Raw genomic sequence first — 18,715 nt, 5'->3', positions numbered from 1 at the left:
CAACATACTTTACACATATTCATTGCAGTACTGTGCCGTCTGCATTTCAAAGTAATTCCTTCAAAGCAACTTATGCAACCCTGTGAAATCGAAGAAGATTTGAATGGGGGCTTATGAAATGAGGTAAGATTGTGACAATCTGTCAGTCTTCTGCTAGAGACATTCCAAAATAAAAATATATGCATAATGGGAATAAATAAAACTTTGCTGCTGAATGTAGCTAGGGATTGATTTACCACTAAAATCCTTTCTATTGTTTTTCAGAATTATATAATATGGGGAGGATTAATTTTGCCAATTGACCAGAATATCTATAATTTGCCTTTACAGCAGTTTTGAATACAGAAAGTACTTTTGTATGTGTTTATGATGATATATTGTATACTTTGTAGAAATACTATATGTATTGACAATCAATTTCAGCTCATATTCATAGCATTTGTTCTGCTTAGTTGCAGGGTTTCCTTGTTTTCATACTGTACTCACCTAGTTCTTACAATGAAACTTATGATGATTTTCCAGCCAGGAGGTCACAGAGCCTGAAACTAATTAGGGCTAAGAGGGCAAGGCATAACCAAAGTAACCTAGCTGGTTGTCATGCCTAAATGGGGACTAAAACCAGGGTTTGCCCACTCCTTTTACAGCTGCTTAAACTACCTCACCATGTTGGCTGTCCACAAATTTCTGTACATGAAATTAATAAAGGGTTTGGCTGAATATATTAGGCTGCAATAGGCCCAGTAACTTAAATTTATATCCAGAGGAGGTAGCCAATGAGGTCACCAAAAGAAATTCTGTGGAAACTCCAGATGTATGTATGTGAGCTGGTTCTCTACTTCTTTACAAATCATTCACTTTTCACATCCTAGGAGAAGTCTGGCACTTTAAACTACATATTCTTTTAAGGGCAAGTTTTGAATCCAGGGCTTAATTCTTAGCTTGCTTATAGTTGGGGATATAAGCAACCAGTTAAGAGTCATGGCTCTTTCCCTTGAAGGTCTTATAATCTAATTAATGGATGGATAGATAGATAGATAATTGATATTTTAAAGTGGTTTACAAAATTTTTATGAGAATTTTTCAATACAATAAACATCTTTTCTTCTTTCAGCAAAACTTCTGTGAGATTTCCAATCCTTTAAAATCTCTATTATATTTTCCCTGATCAAATCGGTCTGCTTTGCCTTTCTGCAAGCTCCATCCATTTTATAATCCAATCTTCTAGTCTGGGCAATTTATGATTTCCCGAATTTTGTGTGCACAATAATCTTGCCACATACAGTATTACTTTCCCATATTTCTTTTTTTTTAAAGAAAATTTTATTGATTTTCTAATTTTACATTTAAATATTTAAAAAGCAATGTGGCAGCTGAGTTAATCGATAATTCAATAATATACAAGTATCTTTAATACGAGTCTCAAACTACTACATTAAATATTTCCTCTCTTTTCCCTTTAGTATTTACTGTCTCATATTTAAACTAATACAATTCTTATTATATCGATTGAATAAAAATAACTTTTTTACATTTATCAATAATTTTTAGTTTATACATATCCTAGTTATTTTAACATTCAATCTTTATAGACAATCAATGTCCTAATTAGTTTTTCCCAATTTTTAGTTTTCCATTAATATTTAAATTTAACATTTATAATTTCCAAGTTTAAATAACCACAATTCCCTTTATCAGAATTCATTGCAAAATCAAATGTTCAGGATACACATCTTATCTATTTGAATATGTTCAATTTCTCACCATTTTACATCAGCTAATTAATAATACAGTATAACATTCTTATTTTCTGTTACTTTCCAAATGTCTTAAATTTAATAACCAAAATTTCTCTTAATTCAACATTTAATACTTCCTCTCTTTTTCTCTTAATGTCTACTATCTCATATTTAAGCTAATAGGTTTTATTATAACAGCTAAGTAAAACATATTTATTACATTCATCAATGGATTTTTAGCTTATATATATCTTAATTACTTTTACATTCAACCTTTATAAGCAAATCAATATTCAAATTTAACTATTAATATTTATACTTCCAGGTTTTATCTCAGCTCATAACAAAATCTAGTATTCAAAATACACATCTTATCTATTTGAGTATGTTCTATTTTAACTCTCACTGATAAGTCAAAACCCCAATTTTCTTCAGTCTTATTCTAGCTTTCTTTCTTTGCCAACTCGCCTTCCATGACCATGCTTTTAAGTCATCAAATAAGTCTCCCTGTGTTGTTATGTATATTGTTTGAAGTAGAAAAAGCCATCCAGTTACCATTTTTTTGAAAGGACTAACAAATCGTCTCTCTATTTTTCCATCTCAACATGGTTGTCCTGAAGTGTTTATCTTCCCTTCTGTCTGTTCTTCTTCTTGATCCTCAGGTTTCTTCTAGTTTATATAGAAAGTCTTTTCCCTTTTCCATGTTGTCAGTCCCTTTTCTGGGTTTTCCATTAACTGTGTTTGTTGATCAGTTGAATCTTCTATCATTGTATTTAATTGTTCCACTTCTTCTATTATGTAGTTGATTTTGTAGTTGTACTCAAAGTTTGGGTTCGTATATCTAGGCTGACATCTTGTTCTTTTCTGTAACTTCTTATTTCATCAGTAGCTGTAAGAATAGTTTCATAAATTGCTTTCAACATAAAGAGAATATGTTCCTGATCTTCATCCATGTTCTCTTATTAATATGTTAAGTTAAAAGTTTTACAATCAGAGAATGAAATTTTTTTTGTCACTGAGTATAGAACACAGCTGGGTTTCTCACAGCTGATATCTGTCAATATTACAAAGTCTTATCTATAGTTTGGGCTGCAAGACAAGTCTCTTTTAAGCAATAACAAGTTGTAATATCAGGTTTAGCCACAAGATGTCACCCATACCATTTAGAGTTTTCTTTTAAGTCCAAAATTTTTATAATCCTTTTTCCAATTTTACTTCTTTTTTGTAAGTGAAAACCCAAATCTTCTATAAGAATAAAAAGTCTTTTAGTCCACAAATTTTGAAAAGATAAAAATCCAGTTAGAATCAAGTTATTCTTGCAACATTTTAAACTCCCCTGGATAATCAGTCGCCGCTGTTTTTAGAGGGTGGGATAGAATCTCCCTTCCCTCTCCACAGGGGGAAAAGTACTTTAGGCAGCTTATGCAGGTAGAAAAAAGTAGTTAGGATTAAAGAAAGGTAGATCTCACCCAGTCTCATCTGCGCTGCTTTATGAGTGTCTGGTGGTAGATTTGACTTTGGCTGTCTGCAGCCTAGTGATGAGCCATATTTCTATGGCCGGTCTTTCATCTGCTGGTTTGGAGGGCTGTCCCAGATCGAGCGGAAGGGCTACTGTCCACCTGTGATCAAGCGGGGATCCCCTCCTTGTTGGTCGCCTTTACAGGGCGACTTTCAACCCTTTCCAGGGTCCCCCAGCAGTGCGAAATCAGACGTGGAAGACGGAGCTTGCCTTCTAAACGTCTGTGGCAGCCACGTCGGCAAACTGGAAGTCCACTACTTTCTCATATTTCTTTTCTAGCTTAACAAATATTTTAATTAAGAAAATAATTTGGCATCAACATACAATAAAATCTCTGACAGCATCCTTATTTCTGTACCTTGCATGGACATTAGTCATAATAAAAACAGAGGGAAGGGTATTCCAATAAGTACCTTGCTTGGAGGCACCCACTGCCCAGAGAACAGGCAAAGGCAAGATGATCATATTAGAGGTATTTCAGGGTATTAGAAAAAGTAGAACCTTCTTTGTGTATTGTGCCAGCCACATGTGCCAGCCATTTTATGAGCAGTTTTCCCACCCATTTACCTCATATTTTCAAATTTTTTAAATGGATGTCCAGCACAAAAAAGTTTCCTATGACTTAGCTAAGAAATAGACATTGTACTTCATACCTACTGGCATATTGTTCCTTCTGTTAAAAAAAAAGGTTTATTTTAAGACTATTGCATATATTTGTGGATGAGCCCATCTGTGGATATGCCAATCCTTAAATTTTTAACCAAAATACCATGAAAATGGTATACCATACCATACAAAAAATGTAACTGCAGAATTATGTTTATCATCATTTTTTTCTTCATGTTATCTACTAACTGATTACTATGTTTGTAGTCTTGCATGAAGAAAAGTTCTGGAGAACTTGAAAGCCTGCATACTTTTTAGACATCTGAAATTGTCATAATAAAGGTATTGTTCTATTTTTAAATGTATTAATTCTTCTGTTCATGCTTAATTTTCATCTTTGATTTAATTATATTCATCACCTCAGTCTTTGGGTTCTGCTAATATTGTGTATAATTATTATGATTTTCTCTTATAATTTCATATATGTCAATATATGTATGACAATATTCTGCTAATTGCTTCTTTTCCCATGTATAAAAATTCCTACACTTTACATCTAAATATTAGTATTATTACAATATTGCTCTCTTTTCCTGTAGCTAGGAAGCTGTAGTAATTGTTAGAAAGGTATGGCTGTTTTTCTTATAATTTTCTTATAATCAACCCTGTCCCATCTCTATATGTTGTTTCATCACAACGGCAGCTCTGCCCAATTCTCTTACTGGGAAATATGTGTACTATCAACTGTTTCTCTAAACTATTTTTTTTTCAAACTTGGCTTTAAGATGTATGAGCAGCTATCCCACCCATTCAACTCCTAGAATTCTGGGAGTAAGTCCATACATATTAAAGTTGTCCCTGCTCTAAACCAAGGCAGTGTGTATTGCACTTAACATTTAGAAAACAAAATCTCTTTAAGGAATGGAAAACAAATGTTATTCTGTCTCAAATTGTATTAAGAATAAATATATCTGTGTAATTTTGTTATTAGCAGAATTCCATTTAATTTCAATACAGAAAAACAGCCATACCTTTCTAACAATTAGTACAGCTTCCTAGCTACTATTTCTGATTGACAAGCTGATTGTACTCTAACTGAAAGTTGAAATGCCAACTCATTATCAGTTAAAAATTAACTGTGAGAGGATTTTGATTTCATGAGGACTATAGCTGATCCAGGTGATATTTTAAATGTACAGATTTAAGTCAACAGTGCAGGAAAACCTCAAGATCCTGAAACTCAATTAATTTTGTAATGAGGGATTTCCAAATGGCTGGGAACAATCCATTTTCAAAAAGTTATGCAATATTTTCAAGATAAGAATTTAAGTGTTTCAGCAAAAAGAAGTAGGAAAGCAAACAGAAGGACTGCCAGCCAACTCAGACACTACAGTCTTTTCAGCTGAATGCTTTCTTTCACCATACTACCATATCATGTGATGGAGTGCATCAGTTGCCAATAAGATGTCATCAGTGATATGGTAATTGATAGGGGAGGAATCTCCTATGCCTTATAGAGTTGTGAAAAGGAATGTTGGCCACACTTGTCATCTGGAAGACAGAAAGACTACACTTGAATACTCTCAACTATGCATTTATTAATAGGAAAGGAACTGACCACAGTTATCTTTCCCTCTGACTATGTATGCCCTTTTTCCTATCCATATCATTCCTCGTGGCGGGGCAGGACATAGAATCTTTTATATTTGGCCCCTGTGCTTTAATGGTAGAAAACTATTAACACTGAACATTGGTGGAACATTTCCCTCCTTTACATCCTATATAAAAAACGGAGCTTTAGTCTTCGATAAATACTTAATGGCTAATTAAGATATTTTAGAATGTTAAGTTATAAATATTTCCACACTAATCAAGCCTGGTTTATATGAAAGCACAGAGAGATTCTGGAGCCCTCAGTATTACTCTGTCAAGCTTTAAAGGCATGAATTACAACACCCTGGGTTTAGGAGGATAATATCTATGCCTTTACAAGTTTTGGATACTTATATGAGGGGAATTCAGAAATAAACCTCTGTTTGAGCATGTGCGCCATAGCAATGCCCGTCCTATGGCGCCGTGCACAGTAGTTCAGTAGGCAGTGAGGAGTGGAAGGAGAAGGTTGTGTTGCAGTTGACTCGTCTGCTAGATCAATTGAAAATGAACCAGTTTTTTAAAAGAAACAATGGCTTGTGTTGCACCGGTTTGACGATGACAACACACTTCACAATGCTGTTACAGGGTGGCTTCATTCCCAGGTGGCAGATATTTTTGCAGAAGGAATTTCAAACCTTGTAAGACATTATGACAATGGCCTCAATTTGAATGGTGATTATGTTGAAAAGTAATGTAATGTTGTAGTTTTCTAAGGTGTATAATGCAAGTTCTGTATTTGCGAGTATCTGTCATTGATAACCAAACAGAGGTTTATTTCCAAATTGCCCTCGTATTGATGACTACTTATAGTACCTCAAGTGACTTTCTTTTGAAAGGTTATTAAACATAACATAAAGTTTATTCTTGGGACAAACTACGACAAGGTTCCTCCTTTTTTCTTCTTCTATATATCTCATCTTCTGTGTTATTTTTCTAACTCACAAGCGCTTCAATACCTTAACCTGACTAATATCAACTTTCCTATTGGTACAGATATGACTGTTCAGTCTTCACCCTGTTAGGCATGTATAATAATTTGCTATATATTAATTTATCATATCCTGAAACACTGTAAACTAACCCAAATAGAATATTTTGATCTTTTGTGAGTGTAATAAGTAAATCGCTTCTCACTTTCATTTCCAAGAAACTTGGGACTCAATATGAAATCTGCCAAAATATATTTGACTACTGACATGTCTCCAATAATATGCACTGTTGTGCACAGAATTCTTATGCATAAAGCTAAGACACTATTCTGTTTATCTGACCATATCTGTATCCTATACAAATCTGAATGATAGTCCTGCTCTGCAAGATAGATATGCAGAGAGATTAAACAGCCCAAGCTGAGAACATCACCTGGCTGTATTAAAAAGATGCATTTAAGAGCAATTTTCCTTCTAATACACACAATCATGCAACAAAGGAGGCTTTGCTTAGTAATATGGTGTCCTTCCCCAGGCCAGCACCTGTTACCTCAAAAGTGTTTGCTAATGTTGATTAGATTGACTGTCCCTGAGAATCATACAATTACTGCTTATATCTAGTTATTTCTTTCTTTCAGACTAGAGTCTCCTGGTCAGTTAATTCTATTTCTCTGCACAATTCCTTGATTTATACCTTCATGACCTACTTTTACCTGTTCTTCTGCCTCCTATAAATTTTTCTAATTATCTTCCATTTATATTCAAAAATGACTATACTGCATTTAAGTTATACTAAAGATAATCAAAATATGAATAATCAATACAATTCATCATATCTGAATGTCTGTGTCTTTAGAAATAAGAGTAAACAATGAGAATACATATACTACCATATCGTATGGGTTATTTGCCACAGTTTGTCTCAGAAGATCATATACCAAGCTTGGGCATGGATCAGGCATAATGAAAGCATTTATCCTGTTCCACATTTTTTTGCAAGAATTCTAGTAAATGATAAGCTATTAACAGGCCATGTGAATTGTACCAACAATCCATTAATGAAATGGAACTTCCTGCAAACCTCTTTTCAATTATGCACCCTTTTTAATCCCCCCAAGCTGGGGGGAATAGCCAACACTCTAGAAGATAGGCTCAACATCCAAAAGGATCTTGACAGACTTGAACATTGGGCCCTATCCAACAAAATGCAGTTCAGTGGTGAGAAAAATAAGGTTTTTCACATGCAAGAAAAACCAAATGCATAGATATAGAATAGGCGGTGCTTGGTTCAATAGCAGTAACTGTGAGAAGGGTCTGGGAATTCTAATAGACAACAATTAACAGCAGTATCCTGCAGTTGCCAAAAAGGCCAATACAGTCCTAGACTGCATAAAAGAGGGATAGTATCAAGATCATGTCAAGCATTAGCACTCTTTTATACTGCATTAGTCAGGTCACATTTGGAATACCATAATGCAGAAAATATGTTGAGACTCTAGAAAGAGCACAGAGAAGAGCAAGAAAGGTTATTAGGGGAGTGCAAGCTAAACCATACGATGAACAGTTGCAGAAACTGGTATTGTCTAGTAGTTTAATTAAGAACTATGGATGACATGATAACTGTGTTCCTATATTTGAGGAGCTGTCACAAAGAAGAGGGGATCAACCTGTTCTCAAAAGCACCTGAGGACAGGAAAAGAAGTAACAGATGGAAGCTTAAAAAAGATAGATCCAACCTAGAATTAAGGAGAAGTTACCGGTCAGTGAGGACAATTAATCAATAGAATGGCTTGCCTTCAGAAGTTGTAGGCTCCATCATTGGAGGTTTTTAACAAGAGACTGGGCAACCATTTGTCTGAAATAGTATGAGGTCTCCTGCTTGAGTAGGGGGTGGACTAGAAAACCTCCAAGGTCCTTTCCAACTGTGTTATTCTGTATTCTACCCAGAGGAAATCAGAATTCAGACCTGAAAGTGTAATTTAAACACAATTTTTAAGAAAGGTCCAGCCAGCTGTCATGACAAGTTGAAACAGGAAGCTACTTTCATTTTTTAAAATAGTAACCCCATATGTTTCTGCTCTTCTTGCTTCAAGAAGCCATGGTGAAAAAAGTAGCCATTGTTGGAGCCGGTGTGAGCGGACTGACCTCCATTAAGTGCTGCCTGGAAGAGGGACTGGAGCCAACCTGTTTTGAACAAAGTGATGACATAGGGGGATTGTGGCGATTCACAGTAAGTTAATGACAGTAGAGTGTAGACCCATCTCTACCATGCCCATGTGTTATGTTGCTTAACTATGAAAAGAGACAACTGAATGTTTGGACTATGTGAGGGTGGCTTTTATTACAGGTTTTATTATTTAAACAGCAAATTAACTGATAAATAAAACTATTTTTCCCTTAGCAGGTCCTGATGAAAAGTATTCAATATATTTACCCTACCAATAATTTCAAAATATTCACAAAATATTTAATAATTGTACTTAATAACTATTTTCCCCAATTCTTTCTTTAAATCAGATCATATGTTATACAGATAGAAAATAGAACAAACTGTAAAAGATAATCAAAAAACAGATCTGTGAACAACTAGAAGCAAACAAAGTCATAACCAGTAGCCAGCACGGGTTTGTTAAAAACAGACCTGCCAAACCAATCTTAAATTAGTAGACCACTGAAATGCTGAAACTTAGATTTCAGTAAGGCATTTGACAAAGTAGACCACAACCTTGGCAAGCTAGAAAAAGGTGGAATAGACAACATTACCACCAGATGGATCTGTAGTTAGCTGACAAACTGTACTCAATGAGTAGTCCTCAATGGCACTACAGCCACATGGAGAGAAGTAAGCAGTAGGGTTGTCAGAACCCATATTGTTAAAGGGACTCTTCCTACTTCTATTTCTTCTATTATTCTGGGTTCTGCCATACTACTGGAAGGGGGGGGGAAGACGCCGAGGGCTGCCTCTTTGTTTCTCTCTATCACTACAATGTAATTCTTCTGCTGTCTCTGAATACTTGCTCTTTGAACTGTCTCCCCTTGATGTCAGCTTGAAAGGGGGGGGGAAAGGAATGCACCTCTGGCCATCTGGTTTATCTCCTGTTTTGGAAGGGATGGTGCGAAGACCCAACAAACATTGCTACAAGCCAGAGACAGATCGCTGTTATCAGCTCTTTCCCACAACAGACTTAACACCTGGGGATTGGCCCATTTGAATTGACCGGATGAACTATTGGGGTGGGGTTTGCTTGGGACTCTTTTAACCTATTGATTTGAGCGGAAAATCCTCAGACCCTGTCTATTATGCCTGCTATCAGCTTCTCCTAATAAAGGTTCCTTTTGGAAGACACTGCTTCCATGAGTTCTGCTTTCTTGGGATGAGGTTTTGAAGTGGGCCCTGACAGGGGTATCACAAGCCCCGTCTTAGGCCCAGTACTCCACAATATCTTCATAAATGACTTAGATGAGGGAATTGAAGGGGAACTCATCAGATTTGCAGATGACACCAAACTGACAGGAGTAGCCAACACCCCAGAAGACAAACTCAGGATCCAAAAAGATCTGGACAATCTTGAACAATGGGCCCTATCCAACAAAATGAGTTTCAATGTGGAGAAAAGCAAAGTTTTACATTTAGGCAGGAAAAATCAAAGGTACAAGTACAGATTGGGTGAGACCTGGCTCAAAAACAGTAACTGTGAGAGGGACCTTGGAGTCCTAGTGAACGATCACTTGACTATGAGCCAGCAGTGTGCAGCAGCAACCAAAAAAGCTAATACAATCCTGGGTTGTATAAACAGAGGCATAGAATCAAGATCACACGAAGCATTAGTACCGCTTTATAAAACCCTAGTAAGACCACACCTGGAATATTGCAGGCACTTTTGGTCAGTGTTGTGATCTGGGCCTGATGAGGCAACTCAGCAGGCCCAGTAATGTTGCAAACTGTCCCGGGCAACCTAAAAGCTGCCCGGGACCAGACTGGCTGGCGCCGGACTTATGCGCATGCACAAGGCGCGAAGAAAGGGTTTTCCCTATTGGCTGGTCTGCCTGGGGGGTGGAAGACTATAAAAGGCCTGCGTGCCTGTTTGCAGAGTTGAGTGAAGTTAAGGAGCAAATAAAGAAGTTTGGTTACAACAATGTCTCGTGCTTCCATGCCTCGAACCTCAAAACATAAAAGTCACCATATCACAAAAAAGACGTTAAGCGTTTGGAAAAAATTCAGAGAAGAGCAACTAAGATGATCAAAGGCCTGGAGACTAAAACATACGAAGAACAGCTGCAGGACACCAGCAACAAGGAATATTTTGGAATAGATATTGGGACAAGAGAAGGAGAAAGACAGATTTAAAGTTGCATGAGTGACAAAGGATAGAATCAATGAATCATAAGGCTGGAAGGGACCTGGGAGGTCTTCTAGTTCAACCCCCTGCCAAAATAGTTGTCCAATCTTTTCTTGAAAACCTCCAGCAATGAAGCACTCTCAACTTTAGGAAGCAAGTTGTTCTATTGATTAATCATTCTCACTGTCAGGAAATGCCTCCTTATTTCGTGGTTGGATCTCCCTCTGAAAAGCTTCCACCCATTGCTCTTGTCCTGCCTTCAGATGCTATATAAAGAATAAATTGACCCGTCTTCCCTTCAAGCATTGGAAGACTGCTATTAGCTCTCCCCTAAGTCTTCTCTTAAGTCTTCAATGTGCAGCAGCAGCCAAAAAACCTAATACAATCCTGGGTTGTATAAACAGAGGCATAGAATCAAGATCACATGAAGTATTAGTACTGCTTTACAAAACCCTAGTAAGACCACACCTGGAATAGTGCAACCAATTTTGGTCACCATACTACAAAAAAGATGTTGAGACCTTCAGAGAAGAGCAACTAAGATGATCCAAGGCCTGGAGAATAAAACATATGAAGAACGGCTGCAGGACTTAGGTTTGGCTAGTCTAAAGAAAAGAAGAAATAGGGGAGACATGATAGCAGTATTCCAGTATCTGAGAAGCTGCCACAAGAAAGAGTGGGTCACGTTGTTCACCAGAGCACCAGAGGGAAGGATGAGAAACAATGGTTGGAAACTGATCAAAGAGAGAAGCAACCTGGAATTAAGGAGAAACTTCCTGACAGTGAGGACAATTAACCAGTGGAACAGCTTACCCCCAATAATCGTGGGTGCTCCATCACTGGAGATTTTTAAGAAGAGGTTAGACAATCACTTGTCTGAGATGGTATAGGTTCTCCTGCTTAAGCAGGGGGCTGGACTGGAAGACCTCCAAGGTCCCTTCCAGCTCTATTCTATTCTTATTGTACAACACACACACACAAGCACATACATACTTCATATAAGGAAAAAGGATGGTACTGCAAAATAATGGCAAAATCCCATAATTTTCTACATGTTAGTGTCTCATTAACCTCAATGTTCTCCAGGCATAAACTTTTTAGGAGTTACATCATGTGAACAGTAACATCAACATCAATTAATTAATTAATTTTTATTGTTATGCCCTTTATTATGCAAAATAAGTTCCATTTTTTATTCACAGTGGGTGAATCATGAAAGAATATACCCAGCTTTCAAGTATTGTACAGTATTTGATCTATTTGCCACCTTCCAGTTTTTTGGGTCTAAATGTTTGTATTTTATCAGATATTGCCGACAGATAATAGAATTGTAATTAGCCTTCTTTAATCATCTCACATATCCTCTTCATAACAAGTATTGTGCTTGATCTGAAAATGGAAGTTTGCCTGAAAATGTTACCTGAATCTGTCTAAACTCAAGGAAATTGCATTTTACCCCTTTTTTAAATTAAGAAACCTAGATTCCAAATTCCTTTTGGAATCCTGCCCATGCATTATGGTCTCCTGGTTTCTAGCCTGGTGCCTTAACTACTATACTGAACTGGCTTTTTAATACATAATCTTGTAATATTTTATGGATAGGACTATGTTGAAGATGGAAGACCTAGCGTGTACAAGTCAATGGTTAGTAACACCTCTAAGGAGATGTCTGCCTTCACAGATTTTCCATATCCAGAAAACTTTCCATCCTTTTTATCCCACCACCAACTCCTCGAATATCTGAGGATGTATACAAAACATTTTGATCTCCAGAAATACATTCAATTAAAGGTAAGCTTTAAAAGTATCATTAGCTGAATGTTTACATTAAAAAAAACTATACATTTATTTCTAGAGACTTTGGTTTAGTGCAATTGAAATCCAGACTTTGCCTCTCGAAGTGTAAACTTTCCAGAGCAAATATATGATTTTGGCTTGTTCACTTGTTCACCTTCATTTGTACATTCATCTATTTCTAATCCAAAAAGATGCAGATGAACATAAAGTCAGATGTACAGATAGTCCTCGATTTACAACAGTTCATTTAGTGACCGTTCAAAGTTACAACATTGAAAAAAGTGACTTACGACATTTTTTCATACTTATGACCATTATAGCATCCCCACGGTCACATGATCAAAATTCGGACACTTGGCAACTGGCTCATATTTATGAAGGTTGCAGTGTCATGGGGTCATGTGATCAGCTTTTGCAACCTTCTGACAAGGAAAGTCAATTCACTGAACAACGATGCTACTAACTTAACAATTGCAATGATTCACTTAACAACAGTGACAGGAAAAGTTGTAAAATGGGGCAAAACTCACTTAACAAATGTCTCACTTAGCAACATAAATTTTGGGCTCAATTGAGGCTGTAAGTCAAGGACTACCTGTATTTACAAGTTCAGGTTTTTTTTGGATTATCACAACTGATTATTTTCTGGAAATGTTTCAGACAAAAGTGATCAGTATAAAGAAGTGTCCTCATTTCTCTAACACTGGCCAGTGGGAAGTTGTTACGGAGGCCAATGGGAAGCAGAACTCAACCATTTTTGATGCTGTGATGGTTTGTGTGGGCTACCTTACTGAGCCTTTATTGCCACTCAACAGTTACCCAGGTATATCTATTTCCAAGCATATATTTAATTTGAAATGCACAATCAGGTACTCCAGGTTTAATATTTACTTTCAAAACACATGGGCAGAATTCTTAAGAAGTGATCAATTGTCACTTTGTTGAACTTGTGTTCTCTAGACGTGCTTCATGACTTTTGCCATTAATACATCTGTTTTATTTGTTAAATTACAGGTTGCAATACTTAAGGAAATGACAATATAATATATACGTACATACACACTTAAGTATCTTTGTAAACATGATGATGATGATGATGATGATGATGATGATGATGATGATGATGATGATGATGATTTTATCCGTTAAGTCAAGCCTGACTTGACAATTCTATGGGCCAGGTCTCTCCACATCTTCCAATCTTGCACTATTTCTTTAAGTTTTTCTATGCTCTGGCTGGTGTCAGCTTTGATAGTGTCCAGCCACCATGTTCTTTGTTTTGTTTTATTTTTTTAAATAATTTTATTGATTTATCAAAATATAAAATACAAACAAATTAAAAAAGAAAAAGGCACCAACTTCCGACTCTCTTTAACACAGTAGAAGATAACATTAGTCACAACTTTTTGCTTTTACACAACAATATGTACAAACCATTTCTATAACAATACACCTATCTGATTAACAAAAACAAAATCAAGTTTTCATTTTCTTTATCATTGTAAGCACAAAATCTGGAAGCAATTTCAAGATAGTAGCTAACGTAAATATATTCTCATCTTTGGATAAAAGGATCAGTTTAAGCATCTCTACTTCACATTGCTATGGGAGATAATATATATACCTCTATTGACTCATTAATCTTTATCCTGATTCATATTAAAAGAATCCTCAATAAGGATTCAATTTTTTTTAACCTTAAAGGGAGAAAACACTTTCCCTAGTGTTAGTTTTGCTAACATTAAGCAATATTCAAATATTATATATACAAGTGAAAACAGAACAAAACTAAACAATAACAACCAAAAGAAAACCCTTCTTCATTTTAAACCCAATACCCAAAGCACAAAACTACATTAGGGCTTTCTCAGTTTTACAAAAGGAACAAACATACAAACAAACAAAACTAAACAAAACATCAGCAAAAAAAAAAAACACCAGAGGGCATACATTTACAAATGGATTGTATACATATAAAGCTACCTTAATACTTTTTTTCAATACATATGTCAAAACTTATAAAAATCCATCCTAATTAGATCATTAAATTTAAGTCACTCCCTCCAGCTTGTCTTCATAGAATGAGTTTTTATTCCTCTCAAGGGTGTCATTTTTCTTCAAGGAGTTCTCGGCCTGTGAAGTTTCCATCTCTAAGATATCAATCATATCTTTCTTTCTCAAAAAATTCTCCACCTTGTTGATGTCTATAAGGAAAAAGTCCCAAACCTGCCTTCTTTTTTTTTTTTTTTTTTTAAATTTTTTATTATTTTTTATTATTTAAACCGACAAACAAAACAAAACAAAACATAATACACATATATACACAATATATATTTTAACATCAACTTCGTGCCAGTATTCTTCTTAAGAGTTGTAAATTCGCTTGACACTTTTGTTTCAGTTGCACTAGGAGGCTTTTATTCAAACCATCATCATAATAGAAACTGGTGTCAGATTTATATTCCAAAGGTACAGTTAGGTTATTTGAATTATCCGGTATTTGTAGAGTTAACACAGTGAGTTGATAGTTTCCTACAGTGGGTTGATAATCTTTTTAAATCTCCTTTAAACCCTAGAGAGTTTATTGTATATTTGATTTTCTGTATAGACTTTTGAAAAATGTCTTTTATCGCTTTAATAACAGATTCCAAATCAGAATTAGACTTCTTCATGTTTGACCTCAGCTCCCTCTAGTGGTCAGAAAATGTTATTTCTTTCTTTTTTCTCTCCTTTTTCTGGCCAATCAGAGCTCATAAAAATCGGAAGATTTCAACCACCAACAGCACCCACTACAAAACTACGAATTATTTTAAATGTAAATTAAAAGTCACAGCTTTTATCCTTATATTTCACCAGAAAAAGTACTCCACACTTCCTTCCTTTGGCTGCCTTCAGCAACCCTCTTCCCTTGTTATTTAACAACAAAGAAGTCTCAAAAATGTGAATAGTTTCAAAAAGGAGTATTAAAATGTAGTTAAAGAGAGCCTCTTTTAGCTCATAAAGATAATAAGCTCATAAATTGATTAAGAAATGAAGGGCACAGCTTATTGTCCTTTTTGAAAAATAAATTCCAAAACGGCTGTTTTATCCAATTCCAACGCGGTTTCTGCCCCGCCCTCCAGCTTCAGCTCACCCGCTGTCCCAAAGCTCAACTTTTAAAATGGCTCGCAGACTGCTGCTGTTATCAGAGGGTCTTGAGGGATGATTTGAAGACACTCCCTAATCCAGGAGGGTCAAATAAACAAGAGGAAGCCTGTTCCTTCGTTGCTGAGTTGGAACAGTCCAGAGAGAGGAGACTCTCAGGGCGTGTCAGCTAGCTGGCCATTTCTCCACCGAAAGTCCCAGCCACCATGTTCTTTGATGGCCTACCACTAAACTCTTCCAAACATAATTGCTTGCTCCAGTGAAGTAAATGAGACCATTTTGTGATTTTGCTTTCTAGTGACATGTTTGGTGTTACGCACTCCAGTACCTGCTTGTTAATCACCTTTGCTGTCCAAGGACTTTGTAAACATAGAGACCACATTTGCAATGTTAAGACGAGGAAGGGCGTAAGAGCTAGTTCTCAGACTGATCCAAATTCAAACAACCTTTAAGTAAACAAACCTTCCCCATTTTAGTGAAGATACAAACTTATTGTATACATATAAAGATACCTGTACCATAGGGATTTATTTATTTATTATTTAAATTTATATACCGCCCTATCTCCCTTACGGGACTCAGGGCGGTGAACAGGCGATAATAAAAATCACAATAAATATTAAATAAGAGGCCTGCTCTAAAATACCCCATATAAAAACCTTTACTAAAAACATAATTAAAACTACGCCAGGCCGGCCGCATGGAATAGATGGTGTTGTGTCCTGAGCCTGCAAAAGCAGGCTCGGGACGATGCAAGAGTCCCGGGCATTTGCAAAAGCTGCCCGGGACCAGACTGAGCGGCGCCGGCCTTGTGCACATGCGCAAAGCGGGAAAAGACTGCCTGTGATTGGTTGAAATTGCCCGGGGATCAGAGGGTATAAATAGAGGCCTGCGTGCCTCTGCTCGGGTTGTTCGTTGACTGTAGTCAGAGAATAAAGACATGTTAGAAATGCATTGCTTCAAGCGCCATTAACACTGGCGACGAAGGTGGGATTCAGTCTAAATAGCTAGGAAAAGCTTGAAGACTCACCCAAAGAAGTCCGGAAGAGGAACAACGGCGTTGAAGTCAGCGTCTATCCTGCCAGTACAGCATCGCTGGAGGGTGAGTGTGGCTGAAAAAAACCCTGTTCCTGATCATGGCGAAAATTGGGCGGTTAGCTGAATTTGATGTCTCTCACCCAGAGAAGTGGGAATCTTACGTTGCAAGAGTAGAGACTTACTTCCGCGTAAATCAGATAAGGGAAGAAGGTCTAAAGGCTGCCACAATGTTGTGCGTTTGTGGGCAAGACGCCTTTGAGATCGCCGAGAATCTAATCACCCCGGCCTCGCTAGAAACTGTTTCATACTCCGATTTGAAGAAAGTTTTGAAAGAACACTTCCAGCCTAAGCAATCTGTCATTGCTTGGAGGCACACATTTGAACTGAGGGATCAGCGAGCTGGGGAATCTGCAAAAGAATTCATTGCAGCATTGCGAAGAGCAGCTAAACCGTGTGATTTCAAGGACTTAGAGGAAAGGCTGCGTGACCGTTTTGTGTGCGGACTGAGGAACAGAGACTTACAGCAGAAGCTGTTTGCTAAGGAAGNGTCGAAGCGCTCCAGAGACCGCCACCATCCATAAGGAGGACGTGCGAGAGGATTCGGAAGAAGATCCTGAAGAAGAGGTGGACAAGCTTTACCAAGCAGCTGGGAGGAGGTCCAAAGATCGTCAGGACAAGGGCCCAGCTGAGCTCCATTGCTTCGGATGCGGTGGTCGCCACAAGCGAGCGGAATGTCGGTTCCGTTCTGCCATTTGCCGAGCGTGCGGAAAGAAAGGCCACATCGCTGCGGTTTGCCTTGGTCGACAGAAGGCACAACCGAAGGAAGAATTGAGTCTGAAAGGTACCAGGGTGCCCAGTCAAAACAGGGTGGGGTTCTGTGCAACACGTAGGAATATTCTAAGAATAGGCACACACAAACCCCTTAAAAAGAAATTATCCCTTAAAGTGAAATTGCAGGGAGTTCCATTGTTGATGGAACTTGACACGGGGTCTGCCCTATCCATAATTTCCCTCAACACATTTCACAAAATCTGCAGCAGCAGTGGCCAGCGAGTTTCGCTAAGGCCTTCTAATGTAATCCTTACGGATTTTCAAAATTCTCAAGTGTGCGTTAAGGGGGAGGCCACCCTTAAGGTACAGTATAAGAATTTTGCAGGCCCCCTAGACGTGCTGGTTGTGGGGGGTGAGCGCACGAGTCTCATTGGACTCGATTGGTTTGAGGCCTTGGGAATCCAAGTAACAGGGCTGCACAAGTTGCAAACAGAGACCCTTGCAGATGTCTGCAAGGAGTTTGCAGATGTGTTCAGTTCTGAGTTAGGATCCTACAAAGGACCTCCAGTTTCACTAAAGCTAGATTCAGCTGTACAGCCCATTAGGGTTAAACCTAGGAGAGTACCATTTGCTCTTAAGGGTAAAATTGATGCTGAACTGGACAAGTTGCTCCAGCAAGGCATATTAGAGCCTGTAGATTCTAGCCCGTGGGAAACTCCCATTGTAACGCCTTTAAAGGCAAATGGGGACATTCGTATTTGTGCAGATTACAAGTGCACGCTGAGCAAGGCTCTACAGCAACATGCTTATCCTGTGCCTGTAGTGAGCCACATTTTGGCTTCTCTCAAAGAGGGCAAGATTTTTGCTAAGCTTGACCTGGCTCAAGCGTATCAACAGCTGCCTGTTGATGATGCAGCAGCTGAGGCCCAAACTATTGTCACTTATCGTGGGGCTTTCAAGGTGAAGAGGTTACAGCAGACATGTCCAAAGTCCGGCCCGCGGGCCATTTGCGGCCCGCGGCCCGGTTTAATCCGGCCCTCGAGCAGCCCTCCCTGCTCTATATAAATGCGGCCCTCCCAGGGCCCTCCGGCAAGTCCCATGAAAGAGAGAGAGAGAGAGAGAGAGAGAGAGGCACTTGCACTTCTGTCTCTCTCTCTCTCTCTCTCTCTCTCTCTCTCTCTC

The 18,715-nt window shown here is 37.8% G+C and overlaps 1 protein-coding gene across 1 annotated transcript in view; it reads left to right on the top strand.

The window, feature by feature from the left end:
* Nucleotides 1-18,715, top strand: part of LOC107302866 (dimethylaniline monooxygenase [N-oxide-forming] 1) — a 36,265-nt gene continuing 17,550 nt past the window's right edge. The window contains exons 1-5 of the mRNA XM_015832025.1: nucleotides 1-123; nucleotides 4,129-4,203; nucleotides 8,537-8,673; nucleotides 12,386-12,574; nucleotides 13,241-13,403. Of these exons, the coding sequence (XP_015687511.1) occupies nucleotides 8,542-8,673; nucleotides 12,386-12,574; nucleotides 13,241-13,403 (484 nt within the window). The 5' untranslated portion in view covers nucleotides 1-123; nucleotides 4,129-4,203; nucleotides 8,537-8,541. The remainder of the gene's footprint in view (nucleotides 124-4,128; nucleotides 4,204-8,536; nucleotides 8,674-12,385; nucleotides 12,575-13,240; nucleotides 13,404-18,715) is intronic.

This window comes from Protobothrops mucrosquamatus, unplaced genomic scaffold (genome assembly GCF_001527695.2).
Source record: "Protobothrops mucrosquamatus isolate PMUCROS unplaced genomic scaffold, P.Mucros_1.0 scaffold_294, whole genome shotgun sequence".
Taxonomy (NCBI): Eukaryota; Metazoa; Chordata; class Lepidosauria; order Squamata; family Viperidae; genus Protobothrops; species Protobothrops mucrosquamatus.
This window is presented reverse-complemented; position numbering and strand designations above follow the sequence as displayed.